A 22708-nucleotide genomic window follows, 5' to 3' on the forward strand; every position below is an offset into this window, starting at 1 on the left:
CAAACGTACCTTATGTCAATGTCTGTGACATAACAAGCTTTGACGGGCAGGAGTACACCGTTTATAGGTTACTTTCGGCCCACTCACCTTTGAGTATATGTAAGACTTCCCACTTGCTTTCATTGGCCTGTGGACTCTTGGAGTTCTTCCCGTTGGCCTCAGAAAACTGGTTTCAGCTTTTATTGGATTCAGGTTGGATTGCTTTTCACCTGTCAGCTGGCAAAAACAACCACCTGCAGGCATGCTTGTTGAATTGTTCCGGAGTAAAGCAGTATGAAACCACTTAACACCTTAATTTGTGGAAGAAGGGTACAGTCTTTTTCCCCGAGACAGAATCTGGCAGCGCTAATTAGCATAAAAATATCCACATAATGGATACATGATATCTGAAGTGGATAATATGGTTAGAAAACCAGGGTTAGTATTAAAGTTACATCAAATATTATATTTGCTGCAGTACTTCCAGGACAGGCTGCTCATGACTGTACAATCTAATTCTTTTTAGAGTAAAGAACATGGTATATGCATGAAAGAAAATTCAGCCTGTAAACTAGTAAACCATGTTTACATAATTTAATACATCAGAGTTTGATAAATTACATTCGTCACAGAAAATATCTTTAATAAAACAAATTTGTAGCAAGGTCTCATGTCACATCAACAACTTCAACAGACAGTAGGCATATTGGAAAGTAACAGGACTGGATATGATCATTTCTTTCATAAAAGGCCTGAATATGGGGGCGTGACATCATCCAGCGGCTTGGACCCAGTCAGAACCACTATGGCGCGGTCACAGACGGTCAGAACTCTCTTCATCAGCACCTCCGTAGGAAGACATGATGTGCTAGGAAACGTTTTTTAAATGATTTCCGGGATTATGTTTAAAATTGGGAATTACGTTGAGGTTGTATGTAAATTTATGAACACGGCACAAAAACCACGGATCAAAAATATTTACACTCTTTGCAAAAAAGACAAAAAGTGCCTCATACTGGTTGTTACTGTAGAACACATTACAAAGGTGAACATATTCTGTACATACCCATGGTACAAAGGAATAACTTTTTAATCATACTGAACCCTTAAATCATTGTCAGTGCAACACACTAACCATAAAACCATTAATCATGTACAACGGTGTAATTTACATTGTTTAGGTTCTGGGGAAAACGACACTTTATAATTTCTACTATACAAACAATTAAAAAAATTTTTTTTTCATTATTCATCTCATGGATTGCTCTGCATGAGACATTAAGAATAAATAGGAATGCATAAAAAAGAGAAATCCAAGAACATATTCTTATTTATTCAAGATAGAGAAGTAACTCGTAAAATTTCAAAACCAGGCTCACAGTAGTGCTCTATGTGTGGTGATATTAAAACATCACTGGGGAATTATAACCCATTTATTAGCCAATGAATGCATGTAATGCCTCTGTGTTATATGCCACCATATAAAGCTCTCAAAAAGAGGTTCTTCCAGTTTAATGGCTACCACTGGTCACCAAACATGTCGCAAACTGCCCCTGCAGGCCATCAGCAGTACTGTTATTTCAAAAAAGTCTTTACAGTTTGTGAGATTAAAACAGGATGTCCTCGTGCTCGATCAGCAGCTGAACGATGAGCTTCTGGAGCCGCATGCAGCTGAGGCTGGCGAGAGTGTCCTGGTCCGGAGGCTGCATCAGAGTCGGCCCAAAGACGATTCCCAGGTTTTCCGCGTTCATGAGGTTGTCTTTCTCAAACATGGTGACCCTGGTGGAAAAAAGGCGACAGAATCACAACGCTACCCCATGATGACCAGCATGTGGGTTCAGACTCTCATTCCTTCCCTCTTCAGAGTGCATGCTTTTACCTTTCAGATGGGAGATACTGAGTTATTACTGATGAATAACCCTGGGGATTAAGTGGTTAAATATGTCATGACTGCAATGTTTTAGAGATGTAAAAGAGCCAAATAAAGTTGAACATGTGAGGGACCAAATTAGACAGTCTAGTACACCTCAAAAGGCCAGCCTAAAGGCACTCTCAACATTAAATGTGACATGCACATACACGCCAAAGGGAAAGTGGTGGTGTATCGATTATACAAATAATTTGCTCAAACGTTTGTGTTACATTTGTGTTGCGAATCTGCTGGAATTGAATTGCTCTTGCAGTGTGAGCATTAGAACAGATGAAAAGGCAGCATCAAATGCCATGTGCGAGGACGGGGGCGGGACCTAGGAGCAGAGGTGAGCGTAGCAGCACTGGTTTGGGCCTCACCTCTTCAGGTGGGAAACCAGATAGCGCAGTGTCTCGTAGTGAGCAGGGGGCAGCTGCAGCAGGCCATCATGGATAGCTTCCAGCCTGGAGTCAGGGTCGGTCATTTCTGCACAAAAGCACATCGACTAAACTTACATATGGCAGAGGGATTTGATTTTCACTAACTTCTCTTGAAAGCTGTCCGTATGGTTCTGAATATGTTCACTAACAGCTGTGCTCTGGCTATCTACAGTCGTGCTCCATGGTACAGAATCAATGTCAATTCTTTTTTTTTATGGTATCTGATGGCTCTTACTGGCTGCCAGTATGAATTTTGAGTAGACATCATAGGTGATGACTGGAATAGGCAGATCCCGCAGATAGAGTTTCAGGGCTCCAGTAATAGTGTTGATGTCTGGGTAGGCATTGGCACTGATATCTGTCTTCTCCCCATCTATGGAAGAAAACAGTTATGAACACTGAGTTACTGGTTTGGTGATACAGTCTGCAAACTCTGTCTTTTTGTTTTTTTTTTGCAAATGTACCTCTGTCGAAGGCCAGCCTCACGTCCTCTATGTGTTCTGTGAAGCCAGACACCCTGTACAGGCCCTCGGATGTCAGCCCTGAACACAGTGAAAATGAAAAACACAGCTATATGTGACAGAATCATATACTTGCTAATCAGTAGCAAGTTATACTGGTGAGGATAAGAAAAGCACAGCTGAACCTAGTAAACCCCATACTGCAGGCCTAATAATTATACTCATTACAATAGTGAAACTACAAATTAAAAAATTCATATAAAACTTCTGAAGTTTTATCTGAAGATTCTGAAAATCTAAATGTAATCTAAATGTGAAAAACAGAAAAACACGAGTAAATGTCTCAGCACCCTGCAGTTGGGGTGGGGTGGGGGGCGGTCTCACATGTCCCGTGTTCCACAAACGAGAGACAGCTGATAAAGGAAAGGTGGCTCGGGACTGGTGGGGTGAGTGGTGGGATACCTCGGTGCTCTATCTCACTGATGCACATGTCCAGGACCATGGGCCGCAGCGTGTTGTGGGCCTTGACCAGCGTGGTGAGGTCACAGCTGAACACCTTCTTGATCCGCCGCAGGTCTGGCTGGCAGTCGCTGGGCACCAGCTTGGCGCACTGCTTGTGCACGTTCAGTCCACAGTCTGAGTAAGGGGACACGGGTCAAAAGGTCATGAGATCAGGTGGGCATTCATACTCCCATGGGAACTGACACGACTTCTTAAGGATGCACGTAGGAGGTGTGTGCGTGCATGTGTAAGCCTTTGCATGTGTGTGTGCGTGAGTGTGTGTGTGTGTGTGTGTGTGTGTCAGAAGCTGGCAAGTCACTCAATATAATTAGATGTCAATGGGGAGTGTGCAAATGGATGTCAGTGTGTATGTGTGTGTACTTGTTTCTCACAGTGCGCGACAGTAATTGACACGTGTGGTTACTGGGATGCTTCAGGGCATACATGTACACTCGCATGGGTGGATGTGATCCCATGTGCTCCTCGCTTTGATCTTACGTTGGTGTGTTGCTGACTGTGCGCGCCGTGTGAAACACTAGCGATCTGACCCCCCAGTGTCTGGGAATTGGAACTCGAACTGCTCATCTCTCTATGTCTGTCTAACTGCTCTCGAAACTACATGCTGTCTCTCCCTTGACCTATCCATCTTGTTCACTGTCATTTTTACTGTCACGCTAGCCTGCCTGCGCGCTCCCCTCATCACGCCGTCTTTGGGACACACAAGGAAGGGGAGGAGAGCGAAAGAAAAGCTTTCTGTGCCCCTCCGCATGGGGCTGCTTTTAGTGCAGCATGACTGATGACACCAAGCTTTGCCTGGGGCCCCTGATGCCAACAACGGCAGCTCTTGTGTGGGTGATAAAGGTCAGAGTTACTGTTAGAACCGTGGAAAATAATAAAGACTTGTGACTGTATAGGCTCTCTTGGTCCCGGTGCACTAAGGCCAGAACGCCCAAGTTATCTCCTATTAACACAAACCACTACAAGTGTGAGTGCATGATCGTGGGGTTTAGAGGTCCTTGCTGTACAAGGTCTGCTCCAAATAGTTTCTCTGATTTAACCATATGAATTTTGAATAATGGAAACATAAACTACAAAGATTAATCAAAGTCAGGAACATGCCTTACTGAACAAACCTGTCAGAGAGGAAAAAAAAATGTGCAAAACATGTACATATAAACATACGTGGGAGAAAACACACAAACAGGCAGGGGCTGATTGTCTGGAAAAAATTCAGTTTCACCATTGTTTACATACACACTGCATCTAAAGCACGCTCAGTTCTAAAATCCCTATAAAGGTTCATCGAAGTGGATGGCACTTCTCATGAATGGGTGGTGGATGTGCGTGCTGGTGTGTTTATGTGTGTGTGTGCTTGTGATTGCATTAAAGACAGACTTGGTGAAAACGAGTTTCTGCTGAACTCTGATACAGTATTTGCTTGTCCTAGTGTTACATGGGTGTGTCTATCTCAGGCTATCCTCCCAGCATGCATGACACTATAAATAGTTACCAACACACAGGAGAGAAGCAGGTGTGGACCAGGTGTCAGTCAGGAATGCTATACATCCGCATTGCAATGGCCTACTTAGTGCTTTCAATTGCCTGGGTGGATTCTGTTCACTGACTGAGTGAACTGGGACAGGTCTACAGCCAAGCTGCGCTAGTTTCCATAGAAACAGTGGGAACGCTTCATTCATGCTGCGTGGTATATGAGAGGAGGTGGGTACCTGAGCAGCGTACACCCTGGGCAATGAGGCCCCACATGAAGTTGGCGCAGTATTCACACCAGTGGGGCCCTCTGAACGTGTGGACCTACACAGCAGAGAGCACAGATGAAAGGTGTCTTTCTCTTTTCCTCACACAAATGCCCGTACGTGCGTGTACACACACACACACACACACACACACACACACACACACACACATTTAACACAATTCTCGATGACGCATGTGCTGTAGAACCTGCAACATTCCCAGAGAATTCCTAGGCAATAAAATATGCACAAACCAAAAAGGTCAAAGAGTGACTCTCATCTCAGAACACAGACTTGCCCCTGAGCCTGGGCAGCAGAGCCTACACTGATACAAGGGGAATTTGCTTTGGGCAAAAGCCATCAGACAAATACAACCTGATCTCACAGAACCAAAGACACTTAATAAACTGCACTTATCTTTCTAATTAATTTTGTCAAGCTATGGGCATTTGAGCCTGTACCAAAATGGATAAGTATATGAACATTAATTGAGCCAGCCAGCTTATTACAAAGATAACAGTAAGGGATCTAGTGGGTCCATAATTAATCTTCCGGTTTGATGATCAAATAATTTGTCATCTTTTTAATGGAGGGGGAAAAGTCCCAATGTATCCCCACCTCCACCCCCACCAGGGCAGGATAGCGTAAGTCAGATTCTCTGCAAAGTTTGTGAGAACCTCTGAGGTTGTTCTTTCATCATCAGTCCACCTCTAGACTATGCGGCAGACACCAAACAGAAGAAGTTCAAACTCAGAGGCACTGAGCCAGTTTGTCCCCGTGTGCATCCATTACAGCTGACAAACTCACCAGAATCTTTCATACGGAGCCGTTCTCAAACTAAGAAAATGGGCATTCTCACAGTGCATCTATCTAATGGTGCACGTAGGCCAAGGGAAGGAGTAGCATTGAGAACTGTAATGGTTTTCTTGAATCCAGATATAGCACATGTTTCAGCCAGCAAGGTCACGCTCTATTACTGCGCAAGATGAACTTTAATGAAGGTTGCACTAAATTTCTTGTTGTTTGACTGGAACATAAGTTCTTCCTCATCTGTTTGTTTGAAGTCTAGATTATATTCAGGGATGCCCTCTATTGCAGGTTGACTTTTATCAGTACATGTTTTGTCTGTGTCACAGTAATGATCAAATATATGATCAAAAGCCTCATACACAGTGAGTTATTTATTTATTGCACTGTGGGAATAGATTTATGCAACACTGAACTGTGTGTGCATGTGTAAGAAAATGAAAGGTGCAATATTTTGTCTGTAGTAGGGGTGGTGCCGCAGCTATACTGGATGATGAGATGGGGTCAAAATTCTAACTTTGTGTAAGAGAAATTGGGAGAAATTCCTATTTTGCATCTTCCTATACTACTGCCCATATCATTTCTATAGGTGGTCAGATCTGACTGGATCACCACACAGATGTGGAGAATAAACTATCTGGACGAACTCATATTATCAAAAACTTCATGCGTTCACAAGCATAGTTGTGACAAAGCCATTAAGCTTGATGTATGAGAGAAACTGGATTTTACGATGGACAAAAGTAGAAAATCAAAAGCCAGATCTGAGGGAAACATGGCAGGAGAGTGAGCGTCTGTTACCAGTGCTAAGGACAGTCACCTAACTGACCTCAGGCCCAAAAGAGAGTGGCACAACAAAACTCCATCCCTGTTTAGAGACTACACCCCTCCGAGCCGAAACATCCAGTTCTAGGAATACACCGCAGTCATTTTCTAAGGAGCCATGTCTCAGGTCAACAGTTACTGCCGCTCCTTCTCATTACTACAAAATGAGCAGCAGAGAGTGTGCAGCACAGAGGTGTGTCAGCAACAGCATGCAATGATCCTTATCTACAGTGCGAGATAATCCCTGCTCACTCGCAAGCAGCACAGTAAGAGACGAACATGGGTTTATAATCGGGCCGAACGGCAGGGTTGACCGAGCAGATTATATCTTGTCTTTTCAAAATGCATCAATTTATGAAGCTACTTTATGAAGATATCATTTTGTTGAAACCATGCAGTTTATGAACCCAATTTATGAAGCCATGAAGTCAAAATCAATTTATGAACCTAAAATGCATCAATTCATGAAGCCTAGAGGAGCTGTTAGTGTGGAGCTCAGCAAACAAGTCCTACTCATTTATGCTGTTGTCAATTTACATTTATGGTATTTGGCAGACATTCTTATCCAGAGAAACGTGCATATTTATCTGGGTGCTGGTACATGTACATCATGAGAATTGATCCCATGACCTTGGTGTTGGTAGCACCATGCTCTACCTGCTTTACCAGGTGAGGTATAGGAGTAAATTAAAATAGATGAAAAGCTTTGTTATCCAATACATGATACATTTGTGCATCCGACGCTTGACATCTTACATTATACTATTATACTAATGAAGACACTGAAGTATAATGCTCTAGGCTGAAATCTGCTGTACCTTCTGCAAAGCAAGGCAGTTGCGGCTACAAAGCGTCCAGCACTCACCTTGAAGTTATGGACCTTGTGGTAGCTGCAGTGCTTCTCGGACCCGTCCTTCAGTGCGCTGCGTCTTCCCAGTGGAGATGTGGAGATCTGTGGACAAGCCAAGAGCTTTAGTGGCTTCCAGAGCAGCGCGCCAGTGGCCACCAGCCTGGCCCCCAGAGCCAGGGTCAGCAGCTCCTGACGCTTGGCCCAGAGAGGAGCTAGCTGACTCCCTGCTGGCCCCGCGGGGCTCCATGGTGCCTGCATCTCCTTTGCGGAGAGGCGGACGTGGAGGAAGCAGAGGAGGTGACAGAGGCGGCTGTCGGACAGGGAGAGACGGCTGCAGTGACTGTTACGGTGCCCCGCCGGCTGGCTGTGGGGGGTCGAACTGCGCAGGGAGAGCTGCCCCGCTCAGCAGGGGCAGGACAAGGGGAGAGACGGAGGGGGAAGGGGCTGCCCTGGGGCCGGCAGAAGAGCGTGTCTCACACAATGGGACTCATTCAGCGCCGCCATAGAAGGGCAGAGGCTGAGGGAGGAGGAGGAGGAGGAGGAGGAGGAGGGCAAGGCTGGGCTGTCAGTGTCGGCTGATATGGCTCAGCAGCTCTCAATAGCTGGACTTAGGTAAGGGCGTGTGGTTATGGACGAGGCCGGGTCCCTTAGAGCGCTGGATTTAGGTACGGGCGTGTGTTAATGGATGAGGCCCGGGTCCCTTAGAGCGCTGGACTTAGGTAAGGGCGTGCAGTTATGGACAAGGCCCGGGTCCCTTAGCGCGCTGGACTTAGATACGGGCATGTGTTAATGGACGAGGCCCGGGTCCCTTAGAGAGCTGGACTTAGGTAAGGGCGTGCGTTTATGGATTAGTCTCGGGTCCCTTAGCGCGCTGGACTTAGGTATGGGCGTGCGGTTATGGACGAGGCCCGGGTCCCTTAGAGCGCTGGACTTAGGTACGGGTGTGTGTTAATGGATGAGGCCCGGGTCCCTTAGAGCGCTGGACTTAGGTAAGGGCGTGCAGTTATGGACGAGGCCCGGGTCCCTTAGCGCGCTGGACTTAGATACGGGCATGTGTTAATGGACGAGGCCCGGGTCCCTTAGAGCGCTGGACTTAGGTAAGGGCGTGCGTTTATGGATTAGTCTCGGGTCCCTTAGCGCGCTGGACTTAGGTATGGGCATGCGGTTATGGACGAGGCCCGGGTCCCTTAGAGCGCTGGACTTAGGTATGGGCATGCGGTTATGGACGAGGCCCGGGTCCCTTAGAGCGCTGGACTTAGGTATGGGCATGCGGTTATGGACGAGGCCCGGGTCCCTTAGAGCGCTGGACTTAGGTAAGGGCGTGCGTTTATGGACGAGGCCCGGGTCCCTTAGCGCGCTGGACTTAGGTACGGGCATATGTTAATGGACGAGGCCCGGGTCCCTTAGAGAGCTGGACTTAGGTACGGGCGTGCTTTAATGGATTAGACCCGGGTCCCTTAGCGCGCTGGACTTAAGTACGGGCGTGCGGTTATGGACGAGGCCCGGGTCCCTTAGAGCGCTGGACTTAGGTACGGGCGTGCGTTAATGGATGAGGCCTGGGTCCCTTAGAGCGCTGGACTTAGGTACGGGCGTGCGTTTATGGATGAGGCCCGGGTCCATTAGAGCTCTGGGAGCCTGACCACTCTTGCTCTACATCTTTTGGCCACACATTCACCCCAGAGCCAGTCCAAATGATCCCGTCACGACAGGGCCAAGTTATAGCTATAATCTCTCCTCACACTGTAATACACTTTTGCTTACAAACCTGCCTCAGCTCACAGGGTATGCATGGCAAGGGGCAGTCCCTGAGACCAGCAACAGTGTCTGAACCTCAGTTCCTCAATCATCCAGCACTACGTACAAAGAGACTTGGGACTCCATTCAATGCTATTCACTGACAGCCCCTAAAGACACTTTTTGTTAGGTCTAGTAGACTGGCTGATAATGTAAGTCAGGTTTAAGAACTACAGCAGAAATGGTCAGTGCTAGTTTGAGTTTTATTTGAAAATACACCAGTGTGATCTTGTTGCCCATCCACTTTTGCTCGAGAAAGCAGAAACAGAACATGCACATTTCGCAAAATCGTTCTAGTTGGAGTTTTCAAATGCATACATTTATAAAGGTAAACCCCTTTTACCTCCTGTCAGGTTTCCTGACAGAGACCTCCAGAGCACGTCCAGAACTGTTCGAGCTATGGAGCCTTCCCCTTAAGAGCACAAACCCAAAGCTGAAGTGTAGTGCATTTATGGCGGCGCATTGTTTGCTGAGGAGGTCAGACCGGCTGTGAGGTTTAGTCTCGTCGACCCTGTCAGCCCGGCCAAGGAGAGCTGCTGCCAGGGACAGAACGGGTGGCCGCCTCCTGTGGTGACTCCGGCTGAGCTGTGTGTCAGCACGGCACCTCCGGGGGCCACGGAGACAAACAGGGCCAGCAGGGAGCGCGGGGACAGCCGTGCCACATTCCGTCTGTGGTGGAGTCGCATACAGCCAGGCCATCACAAAGAAGGGCGTGAGGCCGGAGGAAATGTGTCAAGCGCGTGTGTACGTACGTGCGTGCGCCCAAAAGAGAATTAGTGTGAGACTTTTTATCACTAGGCAGATGGCTTGTTGTCTCTGAAAGAAGTCACGGAGAGTAAATGGAGCAACAGAGAGAAACAAACCGGGCTGGTTTCTCTCCCAGAGCGCCCTGTATTTTCTGCAGTCACAACAGAAAAGCGGGGCATTATAGAAGAGAACAAAAATACACAAGTGGTTCTTTATTGACACATGTAGAGAACATTCTGCTTAACATTAAAAAGTAGCTTGAACATGTAGCACCATTTTATATAGTTTAAAAACAGTGGTCATGTTTATTCAGTGAGAGTCAATATAAAGACTTCTTTATATCCTTTCTTCTGTGGGTATTTACAAATAATAACTTTATTGATAAAATTATAGACCTACGAAAAGTGCTGCAATTAAATAAGAATGTAAATACAAAACTAGTTTTCATATTGTTCTAATTTAATTAGTCAGCACAACACAAATAAGATAAAAAATGTGAAAAATCCAAAGCTTTTAAAGTTTTTTTCTTTGTTTTTCTTTTTCTATAGACTATATAATTCTGTTTCATGCTGATATGTTAATAAAAAATTGGATTACAGCCTAACAAATGAATACACTTCCATTTCAGTGAAATGGAGTATTATCGTAAAATGAAACACTGCAGCACGACACCTCACAAAAAGTCCCTCATTCAGAGACACTGTGTAGACCTCTACAGCATGAGTGACACTGATGATGTGCAGAAGCCCTTTCCAGAGAAATTCAGAAATACAGGTACACCTCATCTGAACGTCCCTCTAGGTGAAGTTTGGCTGGCAGAACACATCAGCAATAACAACCACAGAGTGAGAACCGATGGTTGAAGTGTTCCGAGAGTGTTCGAGGTGGTAGGACAGGTTGGTTGAGTCAATGGATTATAGAAAAATTCCATAATTATCATTATATTAAAAATTCTGATATATGAACATAAGAGCGCAGTAAGACTAAACACACTTTAGAACTATCCATTACACAAACAGAAGTTCAGTAAAGTTAATAATAGTCTTGTCACAGTATAAGAATATATCAGAGGACTGTATGTGGAAGCATGTAGAGAACGGCAAACCCCAGCCAATGTGTCCGCAAATATGGTTATCTGGAGCTACAGGAAAGTGTGGGGGGTGACAGCTTTTTGTTTTATGGCCGTTTTATGGCCTTCCATTCAGAGCATATAATGATGCATCCTTACTTGAATATTAATCACATCTCTAATATCTTTTTTTTCCCCAGATTAGTAGTGACAAGTTGGTGTGTTTGAAGTAATGAATCACTTAAAGTGAAATTTAAGTAACGAACATCATTTGCCTGTGATTTTGAACCAATTTCCTCCACCCACCCACCATTTCCCTCTCAATTTAGATTTAGATGAGTGCTAGCACAGTAGTCTGTCCTTAGTGTCACATGACAGCAGCCACTCAGCTGCCACTCAGCTGCCACTCACAGCCCAGGAGATGCAGTGAGCTGTACTGTTTTTTCTACATGCAAGATCTGACCTGGAGGCAACACCATTGTGTCGATTCGTGAGTTCCCGTTGGTAAATTCAACAACTTACTGTATAGCTGCACTCAACATCACTCATCACTCATATACTTTCCATATAGGAACAGCCATATAGGAACTGCCTTACAGGCTACTTATGGAAATACCTCACTGACCCCTAAGGAGGCAAATCTGGCCTGAGGCTTCACTGTGGTCAGCAGGGCTGTCAGGCTGTAGTGCTTTTCTAAAACATGCCTGACCCCATGAAGGGCTTGTGGAGCGTCTGCACTTAATCAAATTACACTGGACACAGAGAACAATTAGAAAATACTTATTGTTATTTATGATATCATTGTTCAGTCCCCCAGGTCTATAAGAAATATTCTAACGTATCTCTGCAGGGAATGGCTTAAAGAACTGCTGCTTGTTTAACAGGTGTCTTGCAATAGAACTGAGCAAGTTCAAGTTAAAAGTGCTGTATAAACACCCTGCATTGCTCACAGCTAATGATTTGGTCTTTGTGCCCCCTAGTGGCAGAAGAGCAAATCAGCTACCAGCTGACACATTTCACTAGCCAACTCAGATAACGACAGATTTCAAGACCTCCATGATAAATCAAATTTAAACAGTTTTGCAATATTGCCAATATCAAAGGATGATGGCCTATGCAAATATGTGTCACAAACAGCTCAGGTTTCTTATGACCTTTAAACACAACCCGTTCAGCCACCTGTCATTTAGGTTCACTTTCCTTGAAGAAAATCAGATTAGAATTCAGACTGTGCTTGCCCAGTGGTGCACTCTGATCAGACTCATCAATCAGCGAATCAGACAGCATGTCTAAACAAGAGCCCAAATCACGCAGCGCGGGTGAGAGGCGAGCGCAACAATGGCACGCTCGCCACCGTTATCCTCCATCGGAGTCTCCCTGACGAGCTTCTGCCCCGGCTGCGGGACAGTCAATCAGTCCTTGTCACGGGAGAGCTCGCTCTTTCTTAATATTCATTTTCCGCCGCATCAGGACAAATATTTGTCTTCCCACGTCTATTTGTGATGAATAAAGCTGAATGTGTAGGCCTAACAGTGTGTGAAAGACAAGACCAGAATAAACAAATACACTTACAGACAACTTTATTAGATACACCTACATTGCAGATGCACGTAATATGTATGCAGTTCGAGACTATAGCCCATCTGTGCACAGTTTGTTTTACCTGTCTTCTAGCCCTTTTTCAGCAGTCTGTTTTTGACCACAGGACTGCTGTTGGTTGGATATTTTGGACTCTCATTCTAGCAATGGGATCGACGTAAAACTCTCGTACCTGCACAACACCCACCATCGTGCCGCTAGCGCGTCAGTGTCCAGATTACATCGAAAACCTCCCACAACCCGAATAATATCTATATCTAACCAAGAGAGATGCGCTTATTCAAACCTCTTGATGTATGACGTACAGAGTGGTGAAAGCCGCAGTCTCAATGTCAGATTGGCTACAGTATGTAACTGTATGCACAGAAAAGGCACACGCACACATGTGCCTAATAAAGTTGTCAGTGAGTATATACAGACGAGCATGAAGATCGTTTGCAGCTGTGATACTGGAACACGAGACTGTACAGTCTGGTTCGTGAATGTATGGCACGGTACTATTACTCAGCAGGAGTCTAATAGCTTTCTGGATGGATCAAGCGCAGATGTCGACACACACCCTCACGCGAACTGGTTTTCTACATGTCAAACACAAACTCTGGTTGATTAAAGGGGTGATTAGTGACTGCATGTCTGATCAGTGGTCGAGCTCTCCTCACATGAGCCGTGTCTTTGTTAGTCATTTACCAGCTGCAGTCACATGTGCGTATTCCATTAGTATATTACACTGTGAAAGGAATTTACATTTACATTTATGGTATTTGGCACATGCTCTAATCCATAGTGAGTTACATATTTATAAGTAGCCACTAGCTTGCTTATGATAAAGGGGGCTGCTGACCTTGTCGCTGGGTCGGAAGGTGACCCTCCTGGGCTCGGAGCGTTGCCGACTGAGTCCGGGGTTGAGTTTGTCACGCAGCAGTGATGTGTAGCCCAGGTGCTGGTAGATGGGGTTGGTGGTCATTTTGGCAATGTATTCAGCCGCCTTGGTCTCGACGTAGAGGGTGATGAGGCCGTCTGTGACCAGGTCGTGCACCGATTCAAATCGCTTCTCACCCACGAAGTGCTTCCCATCATAGAAGAGCCTGTAGTTTAGAGTCTGACCCCCGAACCTGGGAGACAGAGCGGCAGGGGTGGATGGAGGAATGAAAAGATAAAAAGATGAAGGCCATTGTGTATGAACAAATGAGTGAGCGTCTGTGTGTGTGTGTGTGTGTGTGCGTGTGTGTGTCTGTGTGTGTGTCTATGAGTGTGTGTGTGTGTGTGTGTGTGCGTGCGTGTGTGTGTATGAGTGTGTGTGTGTGCGCGTGTGTGTGTGTCTGTGTGTGTGTATGAGTGTGTGTGTGTGTGTGTGCGTGCGTGCATGTGCGTGTGTGTGTGCGTGTGTGTGTATGTGTGTGTGTGTGCGTGTGTGTCTGTGTGTGTGCATGAGTGTGTGTGTGTGTGTGTGCATGTGTATGTGTGCGTGCGTGTGTGTGTCTGTGTGTGTGTGTGTGCGTGCGTGCATGCATGTGTGTGTGTGTGTGTATGAGTGTGTGTGTGTGTGCGTGTGTCTGTGTGTGTGTGTGTGCGTGTGTGTGTGCGTATGTGTGTGCGTGTGTGTGTGTGCGTGTGTGTGTATGTCTGTGCGTGTGTGTGTGTGCGTGCGTGCGTGTGTGCGTGTGTGTGTGTGTGTATGTGTGCGTGTATGTGTGTATGCGTGTGCATGTGTGTGTGTGCGTGTGTGTGTGTGTGTGTACCTCAAAGCGAGTGTGTAAGTGCCAGGTTGTCGCTGGCTCTCTCTGATAAGGTAAGCCCCCTCTGCTCCCCCCAGCAGCTCATCCGCCTGCTCTCTGGATATCAGGCCATGGAACCTGCGTGAAGAGTCCATGAACTACTGAGACCACATGCTTATACACACAAACACACACATACACACACACACGCGCGCATGCGCGCAAACACACAAGCACACACATAAACACACATAAGCACAAGCACACACACACACACACACAAATACTAGGACATGCATGCACTCCATCACACACACACTTGACACATCCCACACATTACTGTCTTTCTCTATCTAACCATTGCTATCATTCACACCCTCTCTTATTAACACCCACACATCAGGGAGTCTTGCACCGCCATCTAATTCCAGGCATAAAGAACACATCTCGCCCACTCACTGCACGTCGGACAGATGTTATTGTAAAAAGGACGAGAACACAGATAATAATGCGGTCACACACTCACTCGCGGCCATAGTGCCTTGGTCTGCTCTCCACCTGCAATGCCAGAGAAAGACAGAGACGTACAGGCAGAGACGGACAGAGATGAAGACAGTAAAGCAACGAAACAAATGACAGGTTTCACCTATTACACATCCCCCCCCCCCCCCCCCAAGTCTCTACAAATCCATTTAGGTCTGTAACACAACTGTGGACTGGGACATAAATTTGAAGTAGCCTTAATTATAATCGTTTAGTCCAGTCACACCATTACTGTGTAATGGACCTGCAGTGGTCCACAGAACATGTAATATACTGAAGGCTAAGAATGGCAGGCCCACTGGGGGAGCCAGTGAAACGGAGGGGCATGAGGTGGCCGCACTAACAGCAGGGTGGAGCAGAACCGCGGGGACACGATTCTGACGGGGAAGGTTGGGTCACACAGCACAGCTGAAAGGTCGGGTCAAACAGCCCAAAGCTGCCCGAAGGCAGATACAGCAGCGCCCACTGACATGCACCTCTACTGACCTCCTGTGGACATGTGATTCTCTTTGGTCTTGGCGCCTCCTGCTGCAGTTGGTACACTGTTGAGCACACACATACACACACACACAGACAGACGCACCCGAACTGAAAATTTAGCATCTTAATAAGTAACTGTGAGGCTAAAGTCGAATAATGATCTACAGGTAACGGCGCTGATGTTCTCGCCTGCAGACTGGATTTTAAGATCTTACTTGTCCAATTTCTCTCAATAAAGCTGCTATTTGGCAATGTCTGTTGTAAGAAACACTATACCGGAAAAAAAGTAGCTGTCAAAAGGAAAAAAGGGGACAGAGACTCTGTGTTTTATTGGTTATCGATCCAAGTGCTGAGTTTGGTCCAAGTGCTGTGGGAGGCCTCCAGCCGTTCACCCCAGAGTCTGCAGCTCTCCAGTCAAGTTAAATCTACCCCCACTCTGTCTTGCCCCCAAGTGGCTGCGCTAACCTTCCAGCCTTTCTCATGTTATCACTGAGCCCTCCGCTAGAAAAATGCATGTCACAGTACTTCACATTGGACAACAGACTAAGCGCTCTCTCTCTCTCTCTCTCTCTCTCTCTACATCTTCCTGTCTCTGTATGCCTCTCTGTATGTCATTCTCGCTCTCCCTGTAGCAGAGCGAAAACCATCCATCTTTGCCGCCTGGACCAGGTAATTCCCCTGCAGAGGGCCTCCGGATGCACACGCCACTTGTCTTTTTTTATTAAATTCTCCTGAAACGCGGGGAGGCACCGGCACATGCCATGGAAGCAAGCGGTTTAGGGATTAAGCACGCGCTCGAGGCTGCACTGGTGCAGCCGCTGAAAAATGAACTCGGGCCTCTGCAGGATGCAAATGGATAAATCAGCACCAACGGTCAGTCAGAGAATGGAGGGGCTGGGGGTGGGGCTGGGGGCAGGGCTGAGGGCGGGGCCGCAGAGCTGACTACGTCCGCTGGCTTTCAGGAACATAATGTTCTCCTTTTGATCATTACAAATCAGCCGTTATTTTAAACTCTCATCCCGTTCATAGGCACTACTGTGAATAAACATAACTGCCACTGAAAAAAAAAAACCCATCGGTTCTGAATATTGTAGACTATACCGGTTAACACATTTTTGCAAGCTGGTTCAAAATGTTTTCAGGCTTTCTCTTTTGTTCATAGTTTTTTGGTCCTGTACACTCTTAAATCATTATGAGAAAAGTATGTTGGCAGAGTACTGCCAACATTGAAGAGGCATGTTGCTGAGGCCAAATATATGTGAAAATCATACACCTTTACATTTCAGAAGTATGTTTGTACATATTTTAAGTATATTAACTTAAAATTAACATAAAATTTAATTGCACCATCACTTAATTGCACTTGCACTATCTAAAAATGGATTCAAAGACAGCATAAAAAATTACTTCAAGTTCTACATATTTTAGTCTGTGTCTGTAGGACAAAGAAAAGTAAAGGTTTGCTGCCCAGTGTTATAGATGAGGAGGATTTAGGAGATCTTGGCATGCCAGAAACAGATAACATGTTGTAAACCTCAAGGTATTACCCAGTGTTGAGATCCCAGCATGACTTATGAACAGCGAGCGTGTCTGGGATAGACTTTTGTGTAATCAGTACGAACAGCTGGAGCTTCGCTGTTCATTCATCTTCCTTCACTGTTTACTAGGATAGATTATTGCAGTCGTGGCATGTGGATCAAAGTGCTGAAAGCGACATACCCGTATGACTTGACTGTGGCCACTGAACAACAGCAGATATTCTGGGCTAGAACAAACTAGGGCTGGCAGTGCATATGTCAGACAGGGACAGACCGGGACAGACCGGGACAGGCCAGACAGGGACAGGCCAGACAGGGACAGACAGGGACAGAACGGGACAGACCGGGACAGGGACAGGCCAGACAGGGACAGACCGGGACAGGCCAGACCGGGACAGGCCAGACAGGGACAGGCCAGACAGGGACAGACCGGGACAGACCGGGACAGACCGGGACGCTTAGATCAAGCGGTGTGGCCTGGAGAACAACATTCACGGAGGGGGGTGCGCTGACACGGTTAGAAGTGCTCATATCATTCATTGTATATATTTTCAACTAACTTCAAAAGGGATACCTAGAGGAAATCTTACTGGTCAGTTCACTAGCAGTGTAGAGCTGTCATGAGTTTGATAGTCTGCTGAAACCATTTCACACTTACAGTAGGATTTCCATATTGGTGGTTGGTAGTCCTCAGGATCTGTAAAACAAAACAAAATGACATTTAAAAAAACACAAACAAATTCGTCAGCCATGCTGTATATGGTTAGGCTGTGAGTTGAACTCCTGCTTGTTGTGAGCTGAAATACTGAACCATCACCTGCTACCTCTCTTTGCCAGGTTGCAGGCATATTTAGTACCTCTGAAGTGAGTCTAGAGGGTCTGTTTCGAGGTTAATACTTTGTTTTGTTTTGTCAGAGCAGGGCAACAGAGGTTTACACAAAGCTGCACACCTCAACCCATCCTCTGCAGAGGCAGTGTGCTTTCATGCCAATTCCATTTAAGACCATGTTCAAGGAAAATCAATATACACACCCACTGCACTGCACACAATTACACCCACACACCGATGCTCAGCAAACATACACACACGTGCACGCACAGCTACTCTCACATAGTTATACCTACTCGATAAATGTTTTCATAAATATGCAAAGAGTGAAGCAACTAATAGTGCTAAGAGCACTATTAAAGTTGAAAAACAAAACAAACCAATACGCAGAGAGGAGTTAAAATCGAACAAAAAAATTTAAAAATTAAAAAAAAAAAAAAAGACCTCCTTAATGGGTTTTGTGCAGCCTGGACAACTACAACTATATTTTAAACACTTCTAGAATTTGTAGCATGTAGTGTGGCATCAAGACAGTGGCAGACTGATTTTATTCCCTGACCATAAAGCTGCTATTTCAAATCTCTTCACAGTTCAATATCAGCATGGCAGGATTCAGGACTACGCCACAGCACATGCAGAAAAGAAAAACCGGTAGGACAAACATTTTTCCCCTTTAGGGTAAGAAACCTTCAGTGACCAGAAGCTCCCGTTACTGCTGCTTTACCAATTCTAAATAAAATGGATGCCATTTGATAACAGCTTTCTGTGAAACATTTAGTCTACAGTAGTTTGGGTAGGTTCTTACATAAGGGCCATTCTATCCAAATATCTGACACCTTACCACAAAAATGAGATTTAGCCAACATTAATGTGCCAGGAAATCATGCGTCATGTGATCATTCTCTGTAAGAAAGTGAATAATAATTATCAGCGATTCAAACTACAACTGTAGCATTTAAAATCAAGCCTGAAAGACAGTGGCACTGCTACATGACTATACTCCCTATGAGAAGACACAGGAGACATCAAAATCAAGACTTTTATCCTGAGGTTTCAGTTTGGTTTACTGTATTTTGGCAGCGATTTCCAAGTTGTCTGTCAACTGCAAGCTCAGATCTTTAGGAGTTATAACAGGATGAGTTATAACGAGACAACAGGTATGATCAAGCATTTTGCTGCATTCCTGTGATTTTCTGGCCACTTTTCAAAGGAGCAGCACACGGTGACCTGACAAATGCACCCACAGAATGCGTGAATTGACATACTTTAGATCAGCGCAGTGAGCGCCTTCACATGCTAAAGGAAAGCCTGGTCTTTAAGTTTTCCTAAATTTCTTTGGTTCATTTCTTCAGACAGTTTTAACATTCCCCAAGCTTATGTGCATTTCTGAAAACAAATTGTGGTCCACAACACCATAGTTTACTTGCAATAGGTTATAACCCACCCAATGAATTTTTCACGTTTCCGAATTTAGCAATTGTTTCAACAAATATGTCTATGAGACCACAATGAAAAGTCTCTTTAGCATTGCATAAGCACTGATGGTCAAAATCTTTAGATGTTTAGTCACTGTGGCAATAAACCCTGGTAGCATTCCTTAAATACACAATCTTAAGGAACAAGTGTTTTACTACTCTTTTTGACATTGAAGGTTTTACTGTACTGATGTCACACACATTTCCATGTTATTTGTTTATTTTTGCATTAAATGTGAATATTGTACAACAGTGAACAGCAGACCAGAAATCCTATACAGCACAATAAAGTAAAACACAAAATACATCAACACAGAAAAATATTGTGCTGCTGAAACATTAAACCCAGTAGCATGTGTTACTGTAACACAGTAAACCTGTACAGACTCCTGTATGTCTGGCTAAAGATTTAACAACAACATCACATTTGAGATTTTCCTTTGCAATGGAAGAGGAGAAAAATCTTGCATGCCTCAACCATCCCCTTCAGTGTTCTGCTTTGACGTCATCACAAGCAGCATCCACTGCGGCAAGCAGAGACATTTGGTCTCGAGTATATAATCACATACATTTATACTTCCATGCTGAAAAGAAATCGTCAGTCGGGTTTACGAATGGAGAATATGGTGATGGGAACTCGACAGGCAGCAATGATGACAGATGCGAGGTGGAATCTTTAATTAGACCGGACAACTACAACATTTGGCAAGTCATGTCTTACCAAACCTCTTTCATTCCTCAGGGATAAGATCTCTCTCTAAGGAGTGTCCAAGGACATCAGGAGATGTTGGGTGTTGTATATAGGCCAATACTATGGATAGGAGTACTCACACCATTCTCAGTTATTCTGGAGCACATTATTATATTGCCTCTACACTGCCTTGGAACATCCACAATAGTTCAGTGGCCTATTATATTTTAGTGACGCCTTCTGCCTTTGACCATATTGAAACCAGCCTCATCCACAAGCACTGGGGTGCGAGGACTTTCACTTCCTTCCGGTTCAGTTTTGCTCTGGATACAGTATACAAAATATCAAATCAGTTAAATAGATGCAGGTCTACACCCGGTACATATGCAGGCCTATACACTGTAAGTATATACAGTTTTATACACTGTATTCAGGCCTTAATGAAGGAAAACTTAGTGTGCACAACTGCTTTACCTGTACATACAGGTAACATAGTTACTTCACTAACACAGTTTCTCATGAGTTGTTGCATGGTCATCTAAAATCTCAACACTATTGTACAGATAGCTGACAGAGTCGAAGACTTGAAAGACATCAGTGCTCTCTAAAGCAGCACTCTGGATGCTTCTCAGTCTAATAGCATTATCTACAATGACCATGTTGCCATCTCTCACTCGTGCTGAGATGCTAAATCTGCACTTCTGCCACAAGCATTGCGAAGTTGTGCTACACACTGGAATTCATATTTGTAAATAATATCACTTTTATCCGTACTGTATTCCGAGTATCATATTTCCTATGGCATGACTTTCAGGAATACATTGGGCTTCTACTTAGTAGATTGCTGTAACTGGAATGCAGTAAAACGAATAATTCCAGTACTGAGTGAGTACATATGTGTTTCTCTGCAGCATGTTTGGATCACATTAGGCTGCACTTGACAGCCTGCCTCAGCCACTGCAGGGCCATGGTTAATTACACAATCAATTATTCTAGCTTGTATTTCATCTGGGAATGTCCTTCTGTCGGTTCCTCATAACATTGTCTTCACCTCACCACACCACCACACTTATTCCTCCTCCTCTTACATAAGCAGGCTGTTGGTCCTCTATACTGGCGACCTGGCCATGTTCCTCCATGTTCAGAAATTGTTGTTATTCTGTCAGACAAGCTCTATGTATATGTTTGACGATATCCATAAATCATGAGCGAGCACCTGTCAGCTAACGTGACAGAGTGTTTGACTGGTTGTTGCGAGAAGGTGTGAGATGTGAGACACTCCCCATTTATCAGTGAAGGATTCGGCCCTTTCTCTCACAGGAAGCTGCCCAGGTACTTGTGCAGTCTCTTGTGATCTCAAAGCTAGACTGCTGCAACTCGCTACTTGCTGGTCTTCCTCTAAGAGCCATCAGACCTCTACAACTTGCCCCGAATGCAGCAGCACGTCTGGTGTTCAATCTTACGAAGTTCACACGTCACTCCGCTACTGCGCTCCCTTCACTAGCTTCCAGTAGCTGCCTGCATCAGATTTAAAACCTTTATGCTTGCTACAAAGCCAAAAATGGAACAGGCCCTCCATACATGAGGTCAATGGTCAAAGCCTGATCCGTACGGCTTGACTTGAAAAACCGTACTTCAAGCCTCATGGAAGACTATTCTCTGTCCTGGCTCCTAGATGGTGGAACAAACGTCCGCTGGCTCTCCAGAGTCCCATGCAGTCTTCAAATGCAGACTGAAGACCCTTTTTTTTTTGTGGGTTATTTACATGACCAGTGATCCTGCTCCCATGTTGACTAACTGAAACTGTAGTACTTATTGTAGGGTATTATGTGTTTTGCACTTCTAGGCATCAGTATTGATCCCTGAATTTCAACAGCATTCTAGTTCATTGGTATATTGGACTCTAACCTACTGTACTGGCTAGGATGTGTTCTATGAGTAGATGACAAAGCACTTTTGTAAGTCACTCTGGATAACAGCGCCTGCCAAACGCCACAAATGTAAATGTAAATGCCATAAATTAAGTACAAGATTCAACTGACAGGCAAGTACGCAATTTAGTAGACATTACAAAAACTGTGATATTTATGGATTTTGACTAAAGAGTGAACTGTTGCATGTGATGACACAGTGAAGAAAATCCTACACATTTTAGAGAACACAACTACTCAACCAAGAAGCAACATAACTTGTTCAGCAAGATTTATGCATATGATAAGCGTGCTACTTGTGGGCAACAATACTTACTCATTTGAACAGACATGCTAAAATATTTGTGGTTTACTTAAAAGAAACTGAAATCTGTTCTAATCATGACCAGTGTTATGGAGAGATTCACATGTCACATGGTCATTTGAAAATTGTGCCAAAGCCACTGAGAGGACTGTAATAATAGAATAATAGACTGTAATAAAGACAGTTTTACTTAACAAACAACATTTTACATTGTCCTGTCTTTACTCTGGTATAGTGGCATCCTGTAATTAAGACAAGACAATTTGCAGTCAAGTGTTCCAATGAGAGATGGTCTAGATTGGACTTTCCCTTCAGTCAATACAAAACCCCTACAATCTTGGTTACCTGATCTGTACCACAGCAATCTGTAACAATGTGTGTAACATAGGACATTAAAGCCTGATAATGCTACATTACAAGACATTTACAAGATATACCTCAGCTTGTCTTTCAGGTGTCAAAATCAA

General features: G+C 44.8%; 1 protein-coding gene across 1 annotated transcript in view; it reads right to left on the minus strand.

The window, feature by feature from the left end:
* Positions 1 to 564: 564 nt before the first annotated feature.
* Positions 565 to 22708, minus strand: part of chn2 (chimerin 2) — a 30459-nt gene continuing 8315 nt past the window's right edge. The window contains exons 2-13 of the mRNA XM_027000056.2: positions 17670 to 17708; positions 15480 to 15535; positions 14977 to 15008; positions 14475 to 14588; positions 13577 to 13847; positions 7542 to 7628; positions 5018 to 5102; positions 3252 to 3425; positions 2793 to 2870; positions 2564 to 2701; positions 2269 to 2374; positions 565 to 1758 (exon numbers count right to left, since the gene is read on the minus strand). Coding sequence (XP_026855857.1) covers positions 1587 to 1758; positions 2269 to 2374; positions 2564 to 2701; positions 2793 to 2870; positions 3252 to 3425; positions 5018 to 5102; positions 7542 to 7628; positions 13577 to 13847; positions 14475 to 14588; positions 14977 to 15008; positions 15480 to 15535; positions 17670 to 17708 — 1352 coding nt within the window. The 3' untranslated portion in view covers positions 565 to 1586. The remainder of the gene's footprint in view (positions 1759 to 2268; positions 2375 to 2563; positions 2702 to 2792; positions 2871 to 3251; positions 3426 to 5017; positions 5103 to 7541; positions 7629 to 13576; positions 13848 to 14474; positions 14589 to 14976; positions 15009 to 15479; positions 15536 to 17669; positions 17709 to 22708) is intronic.

Source organism: Electrophorus electricus, chromosome 10 (genome assembly GCF_013358815.1).
Source record: "Electrophorus electricus isolate fEleEle1 chromosome 10, fEleEle1.pri, whole genome shotgun sequence".
NCBI lineage: Eukaryota > Metazoa > Chordata > Actinopteri > Gymnotiformes > Gymnotidae > Electrophorus > Electrophorus electricus.